Source organism: Pelobates fuscus, chromosome 3, assembly GCF_036172605.1.
Source record: "Pelobates fuscus isolate aPelFus1 chromosome 3, aPelFus1.pri, whole genome shotgun sequence".
Classification (NCBI taxonomy): Eukaryota; Metazoa; Chordata; class Amphibia; order Anura; family Pelobatidae; genus Pelobates; species Pelobates fuscus.
In genome coordinates, this window is record NC_086319.1 from 409,951,741 (window position 1) to 409,975,462 (window position 23,722).

General features: G+C 43.7%; 1 protein-coding gene across 1 annotated transcript; it reads left to right on the forward strand.

The window, feature by feature from the left end:
- The first annotated feature begins 8,287 nt into the window (after positions 1–8,287).
- On the forward strand, positions 8,288–9,235 carry LOC134603710 (olfactory receptor 5P60-like). Its single transcript, XM_063449889.1, has one exon. It carries the CDS (start codon positions 8,288–8,290, stop codon positions 9,233–9,235), a length of 948 nt encoding a protein of 315 aa, XP_063305959.1.
- The last annotated feature ends 14,487 nt before the right edge of the window (positions 9,236–23,722 follow it).

The window sequence follows — 23,722 nt, forward strand, 5'->3', positions numbered from 1 at the left end:
GATGGCTGAGGTGCAATATTTGGGTCACCGAGTGGGGTGTGGGAACCAGAGGCCAGAGCCAGCTAAGGTTGAAGCAGTAGCTAACTGGCCCACACCTCACACTAAGACTCAGGTATTGGCCTTCCTATGGACGGCCGGGTATTATAGACGCTTTGTCCCTGATTATAGCGCGATAGCCAAGCCACTGACCGATCTGACCAAGAAAAACTTACCTAGGCAGGTCCTGTGGTCTCCCGCTTGCGAAACCGCGTTCCAATCTCTCAAGCATGCACTTGTTAATGCCCCTGTCTTGGCTGCCCCAGTACCTAACAAACGTTTCCTTGTCCATACAGACGCTTCCATGTATGGACTGGGGGCTGTGCTGAGCCAAGTCGGGGACGATGGAGGAGAGCACCCTGTCGCATACCGCAGCAGAAAGTTGTTACCCGGGGAAGTGAGTTATGCGGCAGTGGAGAAGGAATGTTTGGCCCTGGTGTGGGCATTGAAAAAATTAACCCCCTATTTATATGGACAAGAGTTTTCTCTCAGAACTGATCACAACCCCTTGGTGTGGCTTAACCGGGTCGCAGGAGACAATGGCAGGTTGCTAAGATGGAGCTTAGCCCTGCAAACATACAATTTCACCATCAGCTACAGGCCCGGTAAGCAAAATGGCAACGCCGATGGGTTTTCCAGGCAGCTTGACAATTCTCCAGACAAGTAATTACGGTCATCCCCAAGCTAATCCGAAAAGGATCAAGCCGAGTCTGCCGGAGTGTACCACTAGAAGGGAGCCGTGTGACAGACCCCCTTGGAGTGAGAGATATTGCCCTGGAGAATTGCTTTCCTTCCCGTTTGGTTACTGGATTTCATTTATTACTGGAACTGTACGTTATACGAACAAACTGTCGATTGACGGACCACCCAGTAAAGAAGTGTGCTGCTTGTTAACCTACTGACCTTTTCCACACTTCAGTTAACAAGCAGCCACTTCAAAACTACCGACCGACAACGAGGTGGTCTGGATTCGCATGCACGAACACACGTGGGGAGAACAATGGGCCGCGGCCATTTTGACCGCACGAACTAATAGACGAACACTATGGAGTTCTCCACACGGTGAATTCATGCTTTTCCGGTGAACTACTTCTATGCCGTTTGACAGGACCAAAGTACCGAACAAGGGACATCATATCCACGAGAGAGATCCAGTCTATTTAATGTGGTTTTCGTGTAAATGGTACGAACGTGTATCTAGCGAACGGCTCATCAGATCTAGGTGATTTTCATATATATTGTTCCCCTAGATCTCTGTTCACTAGTGCACCAAGTATATTACGTTTTAGTTAAATATTGTGTGTGTTATTAAAAGTGTAATAACTGGTATAATATTCTGCCATGTACAGTGGGAGGGATTCCCACTGTAAAAGTATTATCTCCCCAGGATGTGGGGAGGAGTTTTGTATGGCATAAAAGCCCTGACTGCAAAATACATGATTATTCCTGTTTCAACCCTCAACACAGAGCCTCGTCTCATGCTTGGAGGGGATATTTATTAGCTGATTCTTATTCTCTTGGGACGTGTTTGCTGCAGCTGACTTCATTCTTGGGGGAAAGGACACCTTCTTGGCGGCGTAACCCCCTACTACACGGGGTGCCGCTACAGTGTGTTTGAGTAATATTTATTTGACACATTATATATTGAGATATCTGTACTATTATGTACCTCTCTATCTTTACAGTGATACAGTAAGAAGAGAGGGAAGTATATCTTTATTTGCCACAACTTGCTCCACCTATTTTTTTGTGTGTGTTATATATGATTTAAGGTGAAGGTGTAGGGGATACCTCACAGGTGTTAAGAGCTAGTATCACTTTTGTAGACATACCATTCTTTGTGTTTCAAGTTATGATTACCAGCCTGAAGAGAAACACATCCCTCTGCCTGAAGCCACAAATCACTGATATAATGAAGGTAAAGTTGCTGGAAATATCATCTCCCCCCAGCTTTCACACAGTTCAAGAAGTTTCACTGAGTGATAGCATCCTTACAGTCATGAAGGGAGAAGAGTGAATGGACTCTGTTATTGTACAGTCAGCATTGCATTAGCATTTCAGTTTAAAGTACCTTTATTTTAGAAATATTGATTTAACTGTATTTACTAAATGTGGGAATTATATAATCAAAAAGCTTATTTTTTTTAAATATCCTGCCATTTTAGTAAGCTGTACTGTTAGTAATGCAATCAGCATCCTTAGAAATACTTAGAAGCAAATACTTATAAGTAATACTTTATTTTTTTCACACCTACTCTATGTGAGAATAGTTAATTTTTGCGTGTATGCTAATATTTCAGACCCTGTGTAAAATATTGCAAGAAATCACATCTCAAATATTTTTATAAAGGGTGAAAAAACATATGTAAACCATATAAATTGAGTAAATGTACATAATTTTAATTTTCAAGTTCCCCTGCAATGCAATTTATATACAAAATGACTGTGTTATGACATTCGTATATGCTAGCTATGAATCCCTCGCTTCAAATAAATGTTAAATGTTTTCAATATTCCCATTAAGCCATCCTTGACCTCAATAGCCTCAAAACCTCTTTCATTAACTGCCTCCCTTGGGCTGTTACAGTGGGGTCATTCTCCCTCACATGTTGCGGGCAATACCCTCAATTTTATTATCCCTCTCTGGCAATCTCCTCATGTAATGCTGCACTTACCTCAGCTCTGGATATTGCATCCCGCTTCAAATATGCACCTCAAGGAAGATGCACCTCCAACCATGGCAACACTAAGTCGACCTGCAGAGATGCTTTTATTCAGCTGAACGCTGCTGGGAAAAGTCTCCATTATAAATTAATCTGTTGTTCGTACAGCACAGCCCTCACCCTTGCTAAATAATAATACTTTTACTCTCACAATAGTTAATGTTTTCACAACCCCAGGCATCTCTTTGATACCTGCAACTCTCTTCTTCACTGTGCTATGCCATCCCCCAAACTAACCTTTGTTGATAGCTTTGCGTGCTACTTTACCAACAAGAATAAACAGTAAAAAAAAAAAATTCATCCTCCTTCGCTCCTCTCTCTCAACCAAAGTTGAACAAAAAACTTTCAGGCCTTCTCCCCGGCCACTAAACAGGAGGTGGCTGTGCTTCTCCTTTTTTTCTTATCATACCACCACTTGTCCTCTTGACCCTGTCCCATCTCACTTTATCAGATCTTTCTCCCTTTGTCTTGTGCCCTCCTTAACACGTATCTTTAACTTCTGGCATTGACTCTGCTTTTATTTATTTATTTTTAATTTTTTTATTTACATTTTTTATTGGGAAATTCGCATCATACAAAATTGTGTATGTCAGCATTTTAACATGTGCCATACATGTTTGCAGAGGAAAAAATGCTGCTGTATTGCAGTACCCGTTTTTATGAGTAGGTCAACATCATTATAACAAATAATAATAATAACAAAATTACACAATAATAACAAAGAACAAATAAGGAGTTAGGCAAGCAATACATAATCATATCACAAATGGCAAATAGAGTGTATTGTATTATAAGTTTCACCGGCTGTCATCCCATGTGCAGCATAATAATATTTAGCCAGGGCGTGCTCAAGGGTTGAGGGAAGTTGTGGGGATGGCAGGTTGTGCCTGTTTAGCATAATATGATACCCAGGTGGACCATCTCTGTGTGTGCACATGCATTTTGTTGAAAGAAAATGCTGTGAGTTCTGCCATGTGCCTAATATTTTCCACCTTGTCTCTCCATTCCTTCATGGTAGGGATATGTGGGGATCTCCAATGTATGGGGATGAGTGACTTGGCTTCTGTCAGCATTTACAGAAGGATAGAGAGTTTCAGGGCTGTTAGTATTATACTTGTATGAAGTAACAGGACAGATGATGGCATCGCCAAAAGGGGGAGTCCACTGATTTGTCTTATGAGGGGAAGCACCCTGTCCCAAAAAACCCTAATGGGTAGGCATTGGTTCCCCTACTGGAATTGCATCTCTAACATACTTATGGGGTTTGGGGTTCTATTTGTGTGCCTTATATGGTGTGTGATACTATCTAGTCAGCAGCTTCAAGTTGGTTTCCACCTGTTTGGAACACAGAGATTGAAAGGTAGTGAGAGGGCATAACATCAATCAGGTGAGGGAGAGTTTTAATGTAGTAAATGAGCTGGTGGTGCTTAAACTTATCCTGAAAGGTAGTGGGGTATGAGGTAAGGTAGGAGTCTGTATCTCCTTGAATGAAAGGGTAAGATCAGTGAGATGTATTAACAGTTTGCGCAGCATACATTGGAGTAGCCATCTTGTTAGCTCCTTTGGCAAGGAGGAGTTTTGTGAGAGGGAGAGGAGCGGTGAGCTTGGTGGTGATATGGTTGGATGCCACATGACTAATGTTGGTATGATTGTGGGATGTTGTGGTGCACAGATAGAACCAGGATCTCTCTCTTGCCATGGCACAATGCTGATAGGGAGGGTAATGAAACTAGACTCAAGGGATTTCAAGGGCTTATCAAGATATATACAAGCACAGTCCCTAGTTCTCATCAAGGTATTAGATGGGAAGTATCTGTATGCGTCATGGAATCCTAGACCCCCTCTTTTACGGTGTCTATAGAGGTCTACCATTTTAAGGCAGGGTTTTGTGAGCATCCACACAAATTTCAGACATGCAGAGTTTAGGTCATCAAAGAAGGATTTAGGGATGTTTATTGGGAGGGCCGTAATAAGACATTAATTTTCAGGACTTTGATACTTCCAGTCCAGGAGATAGTGGGTTTGTGCCACCTCATAAGATCAGCTTTGATCAACAAAATTGGCCTTGAACAAATCCGCAGTATCGGGTGTCATTTTATTACCTAGGTAGTTAAGGGTGGTTTTGGCATCCCTGAAGGGGAAAGTATGTTTAATGGAGTTGCTAAGTTCCATCAGGAACTCCATAGCAAGAAACTTTGATTTATCGTGATTTAAAGAAAACAATGATAGGGAGCTGTATAATTTCATTTCTTGGACTAGTTCCTTGAGGGTGTCTAATGGGTCTGTCAGAGAGAAAAGAAAATAATCTGCATATGCTTACCGTAAACGGAATCCCCCCTAACGAATCCTGAAATATTGGTGTTTGCCATGACTGCGTTTATAAACGGTTCTACCAGTGCAAAAAGCAAAAGGGATAGCGGGCAGCCCTGGCGGGTACCATTATTGATATGTTTAGGCTATGACAATAGGCCGTTGACTCGGATATGAGCAAATGGGTGGGAGTAGATAGAATCAATCCATGCCCTCCACTTTGAGCCAAACCCCAAGTGTCTAAAATTTGTTCCCAGGAAGGGCCAGTCCATGCGATCAAATGCTTTTTCGGTGGCAGTGGATAGGAAGAGGGAGAGGCGTTCAGATCGTCTTGCTGCATAAAGCAGGTTGACTACCATGGTTGTATTTTCCTTGGCTTCTCTGGATGGGACAAAGCAACCTGATTGGGATAGACCAGCCCCCCCATCTGCAGACCCAGTCTGCTGGCCAAAGTTTATGTAAACAGTTTTAAATCGTTATTTAACAGTAAAATGGGGTGGTAACTTCTGCATAATTCCAAGTCTTTGCCTGGTTTTGTGATAAGGATAATATATGCTTATAATGTGTGTGGAGGCATAGTATATCCCTGAGTCAAGGCGTTGAAGGCGCGGAGGAAATAAGGTGCTAGTATGAGGAGATATAGTTTGTAATACCTGGCGGTGAGGCCATCAGGTCCAGGGCATTTATTTAAGGGTGATTCTTAAAAGCTGCAGTTAGTTTGTCTATTGTGATGGGGGCATCTAGTGAGTCAGCCACATCTCTGTCTATCATCTTTGTTAAGATATTTTGTTAGGTGGCTGCCTGGGTTCCACTCTGTGCTGTTGTTTGAGGGAATGTTGTATAATTAAGTATAGAATTAATTAAATTGTTTCGCGATGTCCTCTGATTTGTGTACCAGCTGCCTATCTGAGGTCTTAATTTTGGATATAAATATTTTGGTGCCTCTGCTTCAGTGCCCTGGCCAGTTGCCTGCCACACTTGTTGCCTTGTTAGTAATAGCTATGTTTTGTGATCAAGATGGCTTGTTTGGTTTTGCTGTCAAGTAAATCATTAAGTTTATGTCTGGTCTCTGTAAGCTGGGCCAGTGAATCTGGCACTAGGGATTGTTTATGTTGATGGTCTAGGACATGTACTTGATGTAATAATGTTTGAATGTCAGCTTGTTTCCGGTTTTTAGCCTCAGGTACTAATTTCATAAATTCCCCTCAAAAGACATATTTGTGTGCATTCCACAGTGTGAAGGGAGACATGTGGGTAGTGTCATTTTCCTGGAAATAGAGGATGAGGGTTTCTGTAATATAAAACACTGCCCCCCTCTTTCCCTCAATTAAATACACTGGCCTCTCCCTCCTTTCCTCCCTCCCTCCCTCCCGAAACGTAATACACAGTGCCCCCTCCCTCCCTAATTTAATACACTGGCCCTTTCCCTCCCCAAAATCAATACACTGCCCCCTCCCCAATTTAATACAGTGCCTCATAACTCCCGCAAATTAATACACTGCCCCCCTCCCTCCCTAAAATGTATACACTGCACCCCTCCCCAATTTAACACACTACACAGGAAAGTCCTCCAAGCCCCTCTTCTCCTATCTTAAGATGACTCACCCGTCCTCAAGTTCCAGCCCTGCTCTTCTGTGCTCAAGCAGGCAAGGCACTCCTCTGGCACTGCGAGAAGGAGGGAAAGGGGAGTGGCTGGCCTGCTCTGCAGGCAGACAGGAACTCTGCCCTCTTGCAGCCGCCAGAGGAAAGACAAGGATCAGATAGAGCCACAGCACAAAGTGGCCCAAGGGCAGGCGGGCCGCAAAAATATTAATTGACATGCTTGCTCTAGACTGTAAGCTCAGAGCAGGTTCCTCATCAACCAATTGTTCCTTTAACATTTTGTAATTGTCTCATTTTTATTATTACAGTTGCCCCTTTTATAATATCGGTAAGCACTGTGGAATAAGTTTGCACTATATAAATACCAATAATAAAAATAATATTAATAATACAATAATGGACAAACATTAAGGAATAATTTTGTCATGTGTCGCAGAGTGATATATAACTTTGTAAAAGTAGTACAGTTTCATTTTTTTTTACCTTGTTTTCCAGGGGATTAATTAGTAAACATAATTATCTTTCTATTCTATGGAGGCGTACTGATTTTATGCAATTTTAAATAAAAAAATATATAAAAGGTTGTGCAATTTGCAGTGTTGCTTATTTTACGTGATTACTACTCAAGTCTTACAAATGTGATTCTCTACACATTTTTTAGACATATTTGGGGTTTTTGTGTTGTTGCTGATGAAGATCTTTGTATTTAATATACCTTCTGGAAGAGAATATTTAGTAGAGACAAGGCATGTCATCCAGAATGGGCATCATGGCGGCTACACAATATTTACACATATTTAGAACACAGACAGAAAACGATAAAACTGCACAAACATGTCAGTGGCCATAAATGTGGATCCCACAAAGCAATTTACATAACAAGATCAGTGATAAATGTGGAATTACAAATACAACACGATTGTGACTATTAACATGTATTATTTATTTTAGTTAAGCAAATGGAAAATACAGCCAGGTGTCAGGTGAGGCAAATCTGTAGAATATTCTTGCTTTGCACTTTTCCTTTTTATTTATTTTTTTAATATTCAATAAGAAAACGGTAAGTGGCGCTCAGGTTTAAGGTCTGGAAAGAAATAGTGATGATACTGATCAAGAAGTGTATATGTTAGTTATTCACTTAGAGAGCATACAGTTCAGAGAATGCAGGTTAAATGAGAGTTAAGAAGAGTGAACAGTTCAGAAAAAGGGGGTTGTAGGAGAGCAAGAGAGCACATACTGCTCATATTCTCCTATCTGTATGTATGTTTTTACCTATCTTCTCCAATTGATGGTTTTACATATTATCAAATAAAGTGAGTGATGTTTTATAATTTTGGCTTTTTGTTGTGTCAACCCTTTTTGGGACTTCATTTTATTTGTTGTATAACTATTAATTAGGCTTGTTGGTTATGTTAACGCTGTGTGACTAATTAGCATTCTTTTGAGGTGATGATTGTAAGTGTATTAAGAGCAATTAACAAAAGTGCAAGAACACTCACTCTTCCTAAAATAAAACACGTCATTTTTACTCAAAGCCTATTGGAAGCAAATGTGACTTTCAAAATATTACACTCTGTTTCGGTCCTCTGAATAATTTATTTTTATGTTTGTAGGAAATGCATGAAAACTACACATTGGTCACAGAATTTATTCTTCTTGGATTTCCAAATCTGAAAAGTTTCAAGATTTTCTTCTGGTTCATTCTCCTTATTACATACTTTGCTGCAATGTCTGGAAACCTTCTCCTTATTTTTCTGGTTTCTATAAGCAGGAGACTCCAATCTCCTATGTATTTATTCCTTTCCCAACTTTCTGTATCTGATATATTTCTCATAACAAATATTGTGCCTAGCACACTACACATTGTGCTTGGTGATGGTGGAACTATGTCTTTTGCTGGGTGTTTAGTGCAATTTTATGTGTTTAGTGTCTCTGAAGCCTTTGAGTGTCTTCTTCTGACTTTGATGGCTTATGACAGATACCTAGCCATATGTAACCCTCTGCACTATAGTTCTTTAATGAATCATGCAATTTGCATTAAGTTAATTATCATGTCTTGGTTGCTAAGTTTTTCTATAATATTGATTGACACAATATCAATATCTAGACTCCATTTCTGTGGACCCAATATCATTGACCATTTTTTCTGTGATCTTAGTCCACTCTTGAGCCTTTCTTGTTCAGACACTTCTATAATTATGCTAGAAGTTAGTATAATGAGCATTCCTGTTGTGATTTTTCCTCTTATAATTATTATTATTTCTTACGCATATATTGTTTTAACCATTCTTGAGATTTCATCCAGCACTGGAAGATGGAAAACCTTTGTTACTTGCAGTTCCCATCTGACAGGGGTTTCTATATATTATGGGACACTGAGCAGTATGTATGTTCTTCCAGGTGGAGAACAATCCTTGACCACCAGCAAAGTTCTGTCTCTGATGTATACAGTGGTGACTCCGATGCTTAATCCTGTGATATATAGCTTTAGAAATAATGATATTAAGCAAGCCTTGAAGAAATGTTTCAATCAATGCAATCATTTAAATGTCCTAAGTAAGTAATATCCAAATTAGCAACATGAGAACACGAATCTCCTTGGTCATCAAAAAGTAAATAAAGTCCAAATGGTACATGAGAGGGGAGGTTTAGAGTGACCCGCAGTGTGGTGTGACTACAACTCAGGGGTTAGGGGTTAGGGGAGGGAGGGTTGAGATAGAAGGAATATAGACCACGGTTTCCAAATCTTTGAGTATGTTTGGAAGTTTTTTTATTTCGCATAGGTAATCTCTTCCATTCGTCTATATTTATTTTTAGAAACATACACTTTTATTTTATATGTTTTTTTGTGATTATGCAAATACATTAATACATTTCAGAGTGTCTTTTTGAGCCATGAACTAATTTTATAGTTGGTCACAATGTCATTGCTCATATTATAAAATATCATATTTAGAATATCCTTCTGTAGGCAAACAAGCTTAAACTATACATTCTGCAGCGAGAGTTAAAATGTTAGAGAAAGACACCTTACAGATTCATTCATCCCTTTCCAAGATTAGAGATTCACTCTCTTTGCATAAGAGATCCTCTCCCCCAAAACCGACCACATCACTTTTCAATAAGGACATTCTCACAATTAAGGATTCCCTTTAATTAGAAATCTCCCTGACCATCATCTGCCACTTCTCCCTCACCCTGGTAGTCTTAGTGATGCACCTTGATATTAAGGGACCCATTCAAAGGATGGGAGAAGTCTCGACTTTTGAAAGACATACTTTGTTCTTTATTTGTCTGTCACTGGTATGCATAACACATAACATTAGGGTGTTAAACCAACGACAATTACCACATCAATTAAACATTTACATTTGTTAAAACAAAAAAGAGAGAGATTTAAAAAAACAAGTTTATTCTAGTGATAACCAGATGTGTACAAAAAATATCCATTCGTTTTTTCCTACCAAAATAAAACAAGCTAGCTCAGTGGCAAGGAAACATACGCACACGGACCTAAAACGTTGTCTGACAATAAAATGTTATGCAGCATTTTGCTCACACGTTTGCTCTTTCTATTATGTTTACACTTTTTGTTAATTTTGAATGTAGTTATGCAGTGTATTGGTATACATATTATATCATCAGTGAACTAAATGTCTTTTTCCTATCATGCTCAGCTGCATATTATTTAGCTATTTTCACCCCATACTGAGAAAACTGGTGGGCAAAATATTCCCAAGGATAATATTATTAGGTGACATACCTGTTTTCAGCACATCAATTTCCAAATTTTATTTTAATATGTTTGAAATACCTTATATAATATAGATGCCTATTGTTGCCGTACTTGTGAGAAAAATACAAATATGCTTTTTTTTTAATTTAAAACGTTTTGCATTTTTTTACATAATAAAAAAAGCATAGAAAAGAAGAGGTACACCTATGGAATATGATAAATGTATGCTTTTATAAGATCCACCAGTCTTAGCAAATGTTACCATATATTCTAGTTATGATTACCAGCTTGTAGAGAAAAACATTTCACTATCAGAAGCCACTAGTCACTGATATAATGAATGTAAAGTTTCTGAAAATGTAAGCTCACCCGCTGTTTTAAACACTAAAGGAAGTTTCACTGGGTGATAGCATTCTTACAGTCAGGAAGGGAGATGAGTGAATAGACTCTATGAGAATATGTATGGACTAATTCAAACATAAAAAACATAATATTTTATAAAAATTATCAAAATAGATAATTTTATTAATATAAATACATGTATATTATGGCACTGTATCCCCTTAATTAAAGTTAAGAGTTAACTCTTTTTGACCCTGGTGCACGTTTATTATATTTAACACTATAATTCACAAAAATGTATGGAAATGTAATTTGTGACAAATAATTAAAAATAATGTAAACATGCATGACAATCGGTGAATAATTGGTAACAATATAAGGTAGAATTTGGCAATATTATGATTCCAATATCTACAACAAAGATAGCTTCTAAATCACTAGGTCTTAGAGTGATGGGGCTAGTAGTCAACTTATACTTATATATTTTATACTTACATACTTATACCTATATATACTTATATATTTTGAGTATGGGCTTTTCTCAACCTCCCCCCCCCCCCCCCCCCCCCTCTTTCACATTAGTTTGTAATATGCAGATATGTCCTGTACAAGACACCTTATCTTATATTAGATCTTTGTCAGGCAGTTTAATGTTATATATAAGCTGCATTCCACAGTTTATGATCAGCCCTGTCTTTTCACTTAAATAATTGTTACATGCTGCCACAATTGCTAAACTGCGACTTACACTTATAACATTGATTTTACCCACAACATGTATGACAACTCTACCATTTTACATTCAGCATTACATTAGCATTCGAGTGACATTCCAGTTTTAATTTACCTTGTTTTAGTTGTATTTACTGTATGTGGGATTGCAGTTCCCATGTGACAGTGGTTTCCATATATCACGGGACACTGATCAGTATGTATGTTCTTCCAAGTGGAGAACAATCCTTGACTATCAGCAAAACACTGTCTCTGATTATACAATGGTGACTACGATGCTTACTTCTGTGGTATATAGCCTTAGAAACCCCCATTATGTTTGCCTAGGTTATGCATTTTAAAATAAACTATTACATTCTGTGAACTTTGAAATTGCTGTTGCTCTAGTGGATAGAGGAGTATGTTGGATCATGTTTGTTTGTTAAATATATAATTTCTCTCTCAGTGTAATTTGATATATATTGATAACCAAATAGTATGAATGAAATTACACATATAGTTTTTTATTATATATATATATATATATATATATATATATATATATATATATATATTTGTGTAAGGGGCAAAGTAATTGCATAAGAAGTGAGACTTCAGTAGGAACGGGAATAGTATAAAGAGCAAGTCGGTTGTGGTTTGCCGATACCGACGATACGGTAGGCCTGTAAATAAAGAGGGCCCACCAAGGAGTATGAAAGTAAAGTAAATGGAAAAAAGAAAAGAGAAAGTGTTGAAATGAGGAGTGGGTGGGAGGGGCATTCAGACGCTGACCTTGATCGGTAAGGAGTCAGGTAAGAGGTGTAGCTTATATAAGGGGTAAGTTAACTTAAGCCCCTCCCACAAATACAGGCCAAACGGCCTTAATACTTGTGTAAGGGGCAAAGTAATTGCATAAGAAGTGAGACTTCAGTAGGAACGGGAATAGTATAAAGAGCAAGTCGGTTGTGGTGTGCCGATACCGACAATACGGTAGGCCTGTAAATAAAGAGGGCAAAAAGTGAATAACAAAATATTTATTACAGTCAACAAGATATACAATTATCCAGATATGGCTTTAAAAGCATTTCTTAATTCTTGTGTTGGTTTGGGTATATATGTAGTATAGGCGGATGATGTCCAACGTCCCAATGCCTTGATGACGTGTACTGGTACGTTTGCGCTGGATGCGGTGGAGGCTGCTCCTATGCGAAACGAGTGACCAGAGTAGTGGGCAGGTTTGAGACCCAGCATTGTTAGCAGGGATCGTATATATCTCATGAATGCCATGGTGGTGAGTACTGTGTGTTGCAGTTGGAACAAAGGTTGTGATGGTAGTGCTGTGGTGTTAAGAAGATAGGAGTCTAAGGCTGCTACTGGACACCATTTGTTTAGTGTAGGATAATATGTGATTTCTACTGGATGTGCATGTTGGCTTGTCTTTGATTGGGGTAAAGAGAGTATGTAGTGGTCGCCATGTTTTAGTAGGTGTTTGTGTAGCAGGCACCTATCCTTTTGATTAGTTGTGACAGTGGTGAACTCCCTTGGCCTGAGGAACACGTAGAAGGCTGTATACATGGCTGTTTTGATGACTGAGTTGGCGGTAGAGTGGAAAGGTCTGGAATCTAATAGGTCGGATAATGACTGAAAAAGTTTATTGTCTATGGGTAATCGCTGTGGTGGTCGTGGAGGTACGGATTTTTGGATACCTCTGAGTATATTTTTTACCTGGTATGATGACATGAAGCTATGTGTGTTAGGTCTTAGGGTTAGTATGTGGTGTTGTATGCCTGTAAGATATAATTTGATTGTGTTATATGATAAGTGTAATTTAAGGTGGAAAAAGGAAGCAAAAGCTATGATAGAGGTCATGATGAATGGTTGTGTTATGTTATGATCGGCTAGAAATCTATTATATAGTGTGAAGGCTCTGTTGTATGTAGCTTGAGTGTTGTGTGATAGTGCTAATGTGGCTAGATCCCTGCTATGTTCCATTATTATGTCTAGTCCATGATTAGTTGTGAGAACGGAGGTGCGACTGTGGCTGCTTGAGCTGCTGACGGGTGTGCTTGTCGAAAGGCCTGAAATTTAAAACGAGACAGGCTGTCAGCTGCTACATTATTAATACCTGGCACATGAAAGCAAACCAAGTAGAAGTTATGACATGCTGCCAACCACGTGAGTCTTCTAAGAAACCTCATGATTGTAAGGGATGATGAACGGCCTTTGTTGATTATGTGACATGTGGCTTGATTATCTGAGTGGCAGCGAACAGACACGCCTGACCATTGGTGTCCCCATGCCACAGCAGCTGCTACAATAGGGTAGATTTCAAAGAGAGCTGAGGTTGTGAAAAAGCCTTCTACATCCCGGACTTCTTCTGGCCATTCACCCCAAAGCCATTTGTTACCAAAGATGGCTGAAAAACCCTTGTTGGATGCTGCGTCTGACCATATGGTTGGCGACGTCTCTGATAATGCGGGGAGGAACAGACTTTTACCGTTCCAGCTGGTCAAGAACCTCCTCCACATTTGTAGGTCTGCTGTGGCTTGTAGATCCATGGACAGTCTGTGGTTCTCGTGTTGAAAGTGGGGAAAAAGACAAAGCAGTCTGGATATGAAGGCCCTTCCTTGAGGGATGATGCGCATGGCGAAGATTAATGAACCTATAAGGGACTGGAGTTCCTTGCGGTTGCATGTACCCAGAAAAATGTAGTGGTTTATGCTATTGATAATGTTATCAATTTTGTCGTGCGGTAAGCTTGCTTGCATGGATGCTGAGTCAAGTTGTATACCGAGAAATGTTATGATGGTGTCAGGACCTTCGGTTTTCTTGAGGGATACTGGGACACCCAAGTGGTTAAAAAGATTAACGGTTTCTTTGAGACTGCTGGGCGGCAGTGAGTTCCCTTCTATCATCAGGAAATCGTCGAGGTAATGGATGACTATGGGGCATCTTGCAATGTTCAGTCGTAACCAGCAAAGTGTTTCAGCAAAAGTGTCAAAAATCTTTGGGCTGCTTTTTGACCCAAAGGTTAAGCGGGAGAAGAAATAGTATTTGTCTGCCCATTTTATACCGTGTAGGTGCCATAGTGTAGGGTGGATTGGTAGAAGCTTGAAGGCATATGTAATGTCCGTTTTACTTAACCAAGCTCCAACCCCAGTTTGTGTAATGGCTGTAATGGCGTGATCAATGGTGGCGTATTGAAGGGAAAATTCTTCAGAGGGAATAAGGGAGTTGAGACTTGGGGTAGCGGAGTTATGAGGGTCTGAAAGATCAATTATGAGTCTTTGTTTGAGGGATGTTTTTCCCGTGACAATCCCGATGGGGTTTGTACACCATGATGTAAATGGTGGGGTTGTGAATGGTCCGAACACGAACCCTTCTGCCAATTCTTGTGCTATTAGGGTATGTACTGCTGTTGGGTTCTGGTTTGCCGACTGTAGATTGGGGCATTCTAGTTGGCCAGTGGGCATGTGTATGATGCCTGTGTGGAACCCTTCGTTGAATCCTGTGACAAGAACGTCTACCAGATGTCTGGAAGGGTGATTGGCTAGTAGTGCTGCTAGAACATCAATGTTAACAGACGTTAGGTATGGTTTAGGGTACATTTTATTAGGGCACATGGATTTGGCATGTGCCCTGAAACATTGAGAACAAATGTGCAACAATCTACATGCACTGAAACTACATGTGCCACCGTTAAAGTTATTGCAAATCTGTGATTTGCCGAAGAAAATGATAGGACGGCCAAGTTTGTCTCTGGCGTTCCTTCCTGTTCTACCGGCGTAGCTGGTGTTGGGAGCTTGGCTGTGGTCGTCTACAGTGCTAGAACAAAAATTTGTGGTGTGTGTAGTAGAAGAACATGATACACAAGCTGGTGTCTTGAGCCCTGTGAAGTGTCTGCAGAAAATTTCTGTGTCTAGTCTGCTCCAATTGATACGGGTACCATACTGTGAAAGAGCGCCAGCCACTTTGGTTGAAAATGACCTGTGATAATCGTAAAAGGCCGACCCGCCATATTTGTTACCAAGGTCCACCAGCTTGTGCATGTATCGGTCGAATTCCTCTCTTCTGTTAGGGTACACTTCACACATCACATCTCTGAAAATACCAAAGGCTAAGACAAATTCCGGGATGGTCAGTTTACGGTTTAACCTGGAGTCTTTAGATCTGACCACCACCGATACCTCATCATACATGTAAGTTTTGTTTTCTACCACATCCTGGGAGGCAATTAGTAAGGATGCTAAGTTGACATCTTTGCCCTCCATGATGTCTTTCTTGATGTGGGCTGGGATAGTGTGTGCGGGATCAACGTCATGGGTATCTGATGAGTTACCGTTTCCTGTAGCCTGTGGTTCGACTGGAGTCATTTGAGCGGTGTCGGGAAGGCCTGCCTTGGTAAGGGCTGTGGTCACCGCCTCGAGGTTAGCCAGTCTGTTGTTGACCTTGCCCATGGAGCTCATGAGTGAAGCCAGCATAGCCTGGGTGTCCCCCGATCTGGTGGTGCTGGGGCCTTCCCCTGCCTCCGTGTTGTTTGTTGCCGTGTAGTGTTGTCGCGAACCCGGAATTTTCGGTTCGCGAACGGCGAACGCGAACTTCCGCAAATGATCGCGAACCGGCGAACCGCGCGAACCGCCATTGACTTCAATGGGCAGGCAAATTTTAAAAACAACAGGGACTCTTTCTGGCCACAATAGTGATGGAAAAGTTGTTTCAAGGGGACTAACACCTGGACTGTGGCATGCCAGAGGGGGATCCATGGCAAAACTCCCATGGAAAATTGCACAGTTGATGCAGAGTCTGCTTTTAATCCATAAAGGGCAGAAATCACCTAACATTGACACCTGTCCTCAAAGCCCAGCCCTGATACACACTGACACAGAGCAGAATAGAGACTGTTCCCCCTACATAGGGTCCCTTGGCAGATATGGATTGACATCTATCCTAATGATCCCTGATACACACTGACACAGAGCAGAATAGAGACTGTTCCCCCTACATAGGGTCACTTGGCAGATATGGATTGACACCTATCCTAATGATCCCTGATACACACTGACACAGAGCAGAATAGGGACTGTTCCTCCTACATAGGGTCACTTGGCAGATATGGATTGACACCTGTCCTAATGATCCCTGATACACACTGACACAGAGCAGAATAGGGACTGTTCCATCTACATAGGGTCACTTGGCAGATATGGATTGACACCTATCCTAATGATCCCTGATACACACTGACACAGAGCAGAATAGAGACTGTTCCCCCTACATAGGGTCACTTGGCAGATATGGATTGACACCTATCCTAATGATCCCTGATACACACTGACACAGAGCAGAATAGGGACTGTTCCTCCTACATAGGGTCACTTGGCAGATATGGATTGACACCTGTCCTAATGATCCCTGATACACACTGACACAGAGCAGAATAGGGACTGTTCCTCCTACATAGGGTCACTTGGCAGATATGGATTGACACCTGTCCTCAAAACCCCTGATACACACTGACACAGAGCAGAATAGAGACTGTCCCCTGTCCACAGAGACCATGATACACACTGACACAGAGCAGAATAGGGACTGTTACCCCTACATAGGGTCACTTGGCAGATATGGATTGACAAATCCCTGACAAACAGCTACCACATGCAAGGAAGGCAGCAGGGGCGCAAATGACCCACTCCCGACGCGGGAAGGTAGTGACGACAAATAACAATACAGGACTCTTTAGAGGCCCTGTAATTGTAATCAGTCCACTTGAAATCCTTTAACTTTGATCAATTGGAGGGAAGTCTGTTGCAGAGCCAATGACCCATGAGCAGGGCCAGCCTTAGGTCTTTGGGCGCCCTGTGCAAGAAATCTTCACCCTGTCACACCCATGTGCAATAAATCTTCACCCTGTCACACACACACACAGGCAGACAGCCATACACACGCACACACACAACTGCGACTGACTAGGTTTGTCACCTCCTCAAAAGGACGCATGAGCCTACAGGCATTGCGCATGAGCGTCCAGTAACGTGGCAAAAAAATTCCCAGCTCCCCAGAGGCTGTCCTAGCACCCCGGTCATACAAATATTCATTAACAGCTTTTTCTTGTTGGAGCAGGCGGTCGAACATTAGGAGTGTTGAATTCCAACGTGTAGGGCTGTCGCAAATCAAGCGCCTCACTGGCATGTTGTTTCGCCGCTGAATATCGGCAAAGTGAGCCATATGGCCGTGTAGGAACGCCTGAAATGGCCACACACCTTCCTGGCCTGCTTCAGGACGTCCTGTAAGCCTGTGTACTTATGCACAAAGCGTTGTACGATCAGATTACACACATGTGCCATGCACGGCACATGTGTCAACTTGCCCAACTTCAATGCCGCTATAAAAAAATTTCCGTTGTCACACACCACTTTGCCGATATCCAGTTGCTGCGGAGTCAGCCACTTTTCCACCTGTGCGTTCAGGGCGGACAGGAGTGCTTGTCCGGTGTGACTCTCTGCTTTCAAGCAAGTCAAACCCAAGACGGCGTGACACTGCCGTATCCGGGATGTGGAATAGTACCTGGGGAGCTGGGGGGGTGCCGTTGATGTGGAGCAAGACGCAGCCGCACAAGAGGACTCAGCCGAGGAGGTTATGGAAGAGGATGGAGTAGGAGGAGTAGAGGAGGTGGCAGCAGGACTGCCTGCAATTCGTGGCGGTGTCACCAACTCCTCTGCAATGCCACGCATTCCTTGCTTGTCAGCCGTCAGCAGGTTTACCCAATGCGCAGTGTAGGTGATATACCTGCCCTGACCATGCTTTGCAGACCAGGTATCAGTGGTCAGATGGACCCTTGCCCCAACACTGTGTGCCAGACATGCCATGACTTCCTTTTGCACAATCGAGTACAAGTCGGGGATTGCCTTTTGTGAAAAGAAATTCCGGCCGGGTACCTTCCACTGCGGTGTCCCAATAGCTACAAATTTTTTGAACGCCTCAGACTCAACCAGATTGTATGGTAAAAACTGGCGGGCTAATAGTTCGGACAAGCCAGCTGTCAGACGCTGGGCAAGGGGGTGACTTGGTGACATTGGCTTCTTACGCTCAAACATGTCCTTGACAGACACATGACTGTGGGCAGATGAGCGGGAACTGCTCAAGGCGGGAGACGGAGTGGCGGATGGTTGAGAGGTGGCAAGAAGGACAGCAGTGGTTGACGTGGCTGAAGATGCTGGACCAGGAGGAGGATGGCGGCTTAGAGTAGGCGTGCTGCTTGTACTCATGTGTTGATCCCATAGGCGTTTGTGATGTGAGATCATGTGCCTACGCAAAGCAGTTGTACCTAGGTGGGTGTTGGACCTCCCACGACTCAGTTTCCTTTGGCACAGGTTGCAAATGGCATCGCTGTTGTCAGAGGCAGACACACAAAAAAAATGCCACACTGCTGAGCTCTGCAATGACGGCATTCTGGTGGTGGACACAGCATGCGTTGATTGGCGTGCTGTCGGGCTGACCCCGGGTGCCGATGCATGCTGTCTGACTGTGCCACTAGCTCCTTGCGACGACCCCCCCCTGCTTCCAACTGGTCTCCTCCTCCTCCTCTCTGTCTCCCCATCTGAACTTTCGCCCTGTTCTTCTTCTCTTCTAGCGGGCACCCACGTGACATCCATGGACGCATCGTCATTGTAACGGACCGTTTCAGCATATGAGGGGTTAAAATCCGTTTAGGCGATAATCCCCTTTTCTCAGAAAGGCACAGCTACTGCAGAACATCAGAACTCACGAACTGGATATAGGGGAATAAGGTAGCACTCCAGCTGGAACCTCACAAATAGCTGCTAGCAGATGAATAGGAAAAGCAGACATCAGCTTACACTCCTAGCAGTCAAATCTCCAACAGCATACAGTGAATCCCCCCAAGAACGAGACAAGGCTCCGTGTTGAAGGTCAAGCAGTGGTCTGAGGTGCTGGGCACCCAGCCTGGTTTTTATTACATGAGTACACATACAGGCCACACCCAGGGGGAGGCATAAAATAACCAATAACATAGATGTTACCTCCCACACATCCCCTCCCCTTAGTGTGACACTTAATCCCATTATGTGTACAGTTCAAAATATACTTTTACACAACTTTCATAACTTTAAAACCATACATCACATTCACATAAAAATACATATTCACAATCAATCCATTCAGGGGAACAACATATTAAAAAATGGCATGAATCAGACCAGGGGTTAAAAAGTTAGTAAAAGTATCTTTTATTCCCCCTGGCTCAAACAGTAAAAGTAAAACATCCCCACAATGCATCCTGGCTTCCTCCCTTCTGCCCTGGAGATAATTGGAGAAGAAATCTAATTATCCAGGACTAGAGGCAGACTCCATTAACCACATGGTTGCAAAACAACATAAAACTCTTTAAAATACATAAAGTCACATTTTATACATTAAACACAGACATTTAACATATCCCCAGATAGCTCAGGTCTGCGTGCACATTATTAGGTGAATGGCACGCAGACCACACAAATACAGTTTAATTGCCATGGAGCCAAAGTCTTTCCCATAGTCTTTCATTATATGAATAGGCTCCATGGCATAGCTATCTGGGGGGTATCACTGCTCACACAGGGCAAGTACCGAATGGCCCCACTGTATTTAAAGGGCCAGAATGAGTGACATGCACTCTGTTAGGGCCGAATACTGTTTGTAAAGGGCCCAATCTCCCAGGGCCATAGTCCAAAGGCAGCAGGCGGGCAACCAGGCTCCTCCAATACAATGTGGCGAGATTGGTTTCGTCACATCTCTCCCCCTTTCCAAAAATACTAACCAGGTACCTGACCTCCTGCCGGTCAGTGCCCTTGTTAGTCCAGCAACCCACCCATAAAGCAAAAAAAACAGTACAGCCCACCCACAATAAATAGTTACTACACCTGGGTAGAGGAGAAGTTTGTCCATGTCCAGGTGCCTCACCACGGCTGTGTAGGGGACTGGTAGGCTGCCTTGGTGGGTTGCTGAGTGGGCAGAGACCAGCGGTACTCTGTCCTGGTGCCAGCACTACCACCGGAGTAGTCTGGTTGGAGCCTGGTTGCTGGAGACGGACTGTCTCCCCCTTAGTTGCATAGCTCTGCTGCTGAGTGGGGAGACCGGTTGTCTCCCCCTTGGATACACAGCTCTTTCGTGGGGGGTTAGGACCGACCGTCCCTACCCCCTGTGTGGTGAGTGCAGAGACCACGGTCCCATCTGCACCGGTGGGGGGTTTACAGTCTCCCCCTGGTATATTAAGCTGCCGCTGGGGAGAGGGGGTAACAGGCTCCTCTCCCACTAGAACACTCTGCCGCTGGGGAAAGGAGACTGGGCTCTCTATTCCCTGCCCATTACGGATCCGCCGCTGGGGAGAGGTGGTAGCAAGCTCCTCTCCCATACATACTTTCCACCTTTGTGGAGGTAGACCGACTGTCTCTCCTCCCAATACAGTGTCCTGCCACTGGGGAAAGGAGACTGGGCTCTCTATTCCCTGCACATCAATGATCCGCCGCTGGGGAGAGGTGGTAGCAAGCTCCTCTCCCATACATACTTCCATCATCTGTGGAGGGAGACCGACTGTCTCTCCTCCCAATACAGTGTCCTGCTGTTGGGGAAAGGAGACTGGGCTCTCTATTCCCTGCTGGACATTCTGCCTTTGGGGAAAGGAGACTGGGCTCTCTATTCCCAAAACATCACGCTGCTGTTGGGGGGTAGGACCAACTACCTCTGCCCCCTGTAACTCAGCCTGCCGCTGGGGAGGGAGGACGCTGCTCTCCTCTCCCTGCACTTCACATTGCCTTCCCGGCATATCACTCTGCTGCTGGGGGGTAGGACCAACTACCTCTGCCCCCTGTAACTCAGCCTGCCGCTGGGGAGGGAGGACACTGCTCTCCTCTCCCTGCACTTTACACTGCCGCTGGGGAATGGAGACTGGGCTCCCAATTCCCAATAAATCACGCTGCTGCTGGGGGGTAGGACCAACTACCTCTGCCCCCTGTAACTCAGCCTGCCGCTGGGGAGGGAGGACGCTGCTCTCCTCTCCCTGCACTTCACACTGCCTTCCCGGCATATCACTCTGCTGCTGGGGGGTAGGACCAACTACCTCTGCCCCCTGTAACTCAGCCTGCCGCTGGGGAGGGAGGACGCTGCTCTCCTCTCCCTGCATTTCACACTGCCTTCCCGGCATATCACTCTGCTGCTGGGGGGTAGGACCAACTACCTCTGCCCCCTGTAACTCAGCCTGCCGCTGGGGAGGGAGGACGCTGCTCTCCTCTCCCTGCACTTCACACTGCCTTCCCGGCATATCACTCTGCTGCTGGGGGGTGGGACCAACTACCTCTGCCCCCTGTAACTCAGCCTGCCGCTGGGGAATGGAGACTGGGCTCCCAATTCCCTGCAGGACCGGTGGAGAGACCTCGGTCCCATCTCTACAGGCCACCTGGGGTTCTTCCCAGTAAATCTCTACAATATCTTCCCAGCGGAAGGGGTCTGGATCTGGGTCTGTCACCTTACTGTCCTGCTGAGCCTTCCCAATGAAGCGGAAGAGATCTTGGTAGTTTTGCTCCAGTTCCCACTCCAGGGCTGCTAGGTGAGCCAGGTCTTGCTCTACCTCATGGGGGTCATCCCACTCATGCCTAGCCTCCCTCTCATAGAAAATGTCCTGCAGTCTGGTTTGCGCAGGGCTCCCGAAGCCAGGCTCTGCAAAGGACTCCCATAACAAGCCAGGACCATCAAACTCCTCTCCCTCTGGCTTGTCATGTTCGGCTGTCCAGGGTATATACTGTGCCATATACCACCAGAGCGCCTGGTAGGCATCCTCCAGCCATAGCTCCTGCCATACCCGGTGCTCTAGTTCCTTCACCCATTCCTCCAGGGGCTGCTCTCCCAGGAAGGGCATCCGCAGGGCCACTTGCTTCTGCAACCGCTGCTCTTCACTGGGGAGACTCTCACCCCGCTGGTATTGTACATTATCCAGGGCCTGGTACCAGATGCCTTTCCTTATTGCATCCCGGTCATCCATGTCACCCTTATTGTACTCCACTGCTGGTTCCATGCTGTTGCTTTTAGGGTCGCTGTACTGGGACATGCGTTGCCCTCAAATTGTACAATCCAGAGTAATGGTGTCTCCTGTAGCTGTCCTTCTGGCTGTAGGAACGATCCCGCCGCTTGCCACCAATTGTAACGGTCCGTTTCAGCATATGAGGGGTTAAAATCCGTTTAGGCGATAATCCCCTTTTCTCAGAAAGGCACAGCTACTGCAGAACATCAGAACTCACGAACTGGATATAGGGGAATAAGGTAGCACTCCAGCTGGAACCTCACAAATAGCTGCTAGCAGATGAATAGGAAAAGCAGACATCAGCTTACACTCCTAGCAGTCAAATCTCCAACAGCATACAGTGAATCCCCCCAAGAACGAGACAAGGCTCCGTGTTGAAGGTCAAGCAGTGGTCTGAGGTGCTGGGCACCCAGCCTGGTTTTTATTACATGAGTACACATACAGGCCACACCCAGGGGGAGGCATAAAATAACCAATAACATAGATGTTACCTCCCACACATCCCCTCCCCTTAGTGTGACACTTAATCCCATTATGTGTACAGTTCAAAATATACTTTTACACAACTTTCATAACTTTAAAACCATACATCACATTCACATAAAAATACATATTCACAATCAATCCATTCAGGGGAACAACATATTAAAAAATGGCATGAATCAGACCAGGGGTTAAAAAGTTAGTAAAAGTATCTTTTATTCCCCCTGGCTCAAACAGTAAAAGTAAAACATCCCCACAATGCATCCTGGCTTCCTCCCTTCTGCCCTGGAGATAATTGGAGAAGAAATCTAATTATCCAGGACTAGAGGCAGACTCCATTAACCACATGGTTGCAAAACAACATAAAACTCTTTAAAATACATAAAGTCACATTTTATACATTAAACACAGACATTTAACATATCCCCAGATAGCTCAGGTCTGCGTGCACATTATTAGGTGAATGGCACGCAGACCACACAAATACAGTTTAATTGCCATGGAGCCAAAGTCTTTCCCATAGTCTTTCATTATATGAATAGGCTCCATGGCATAGCTATCTGGGGGGTATCACTGCTCACACAGGGCAAGTACCGAATGGCCCCACTGTATTTAAAGGGCCAGAATGAGTGACATGCACTCTGTTAGGGCCGAATACTGTTTGTAAAGGGCCCAATCTCCCAGGGCCATAGTCCAAAGGCAGCAGGC

What these genes read in the sequence shown, in the direction of transcription:
- LOC134603710 (XM_063449889.1), top strand. Translation starts at nt 8,288, where the DNA reads ATGCATGAAAACTACACATTGGTCACAGAATTTATTCTTCTTGGATTT.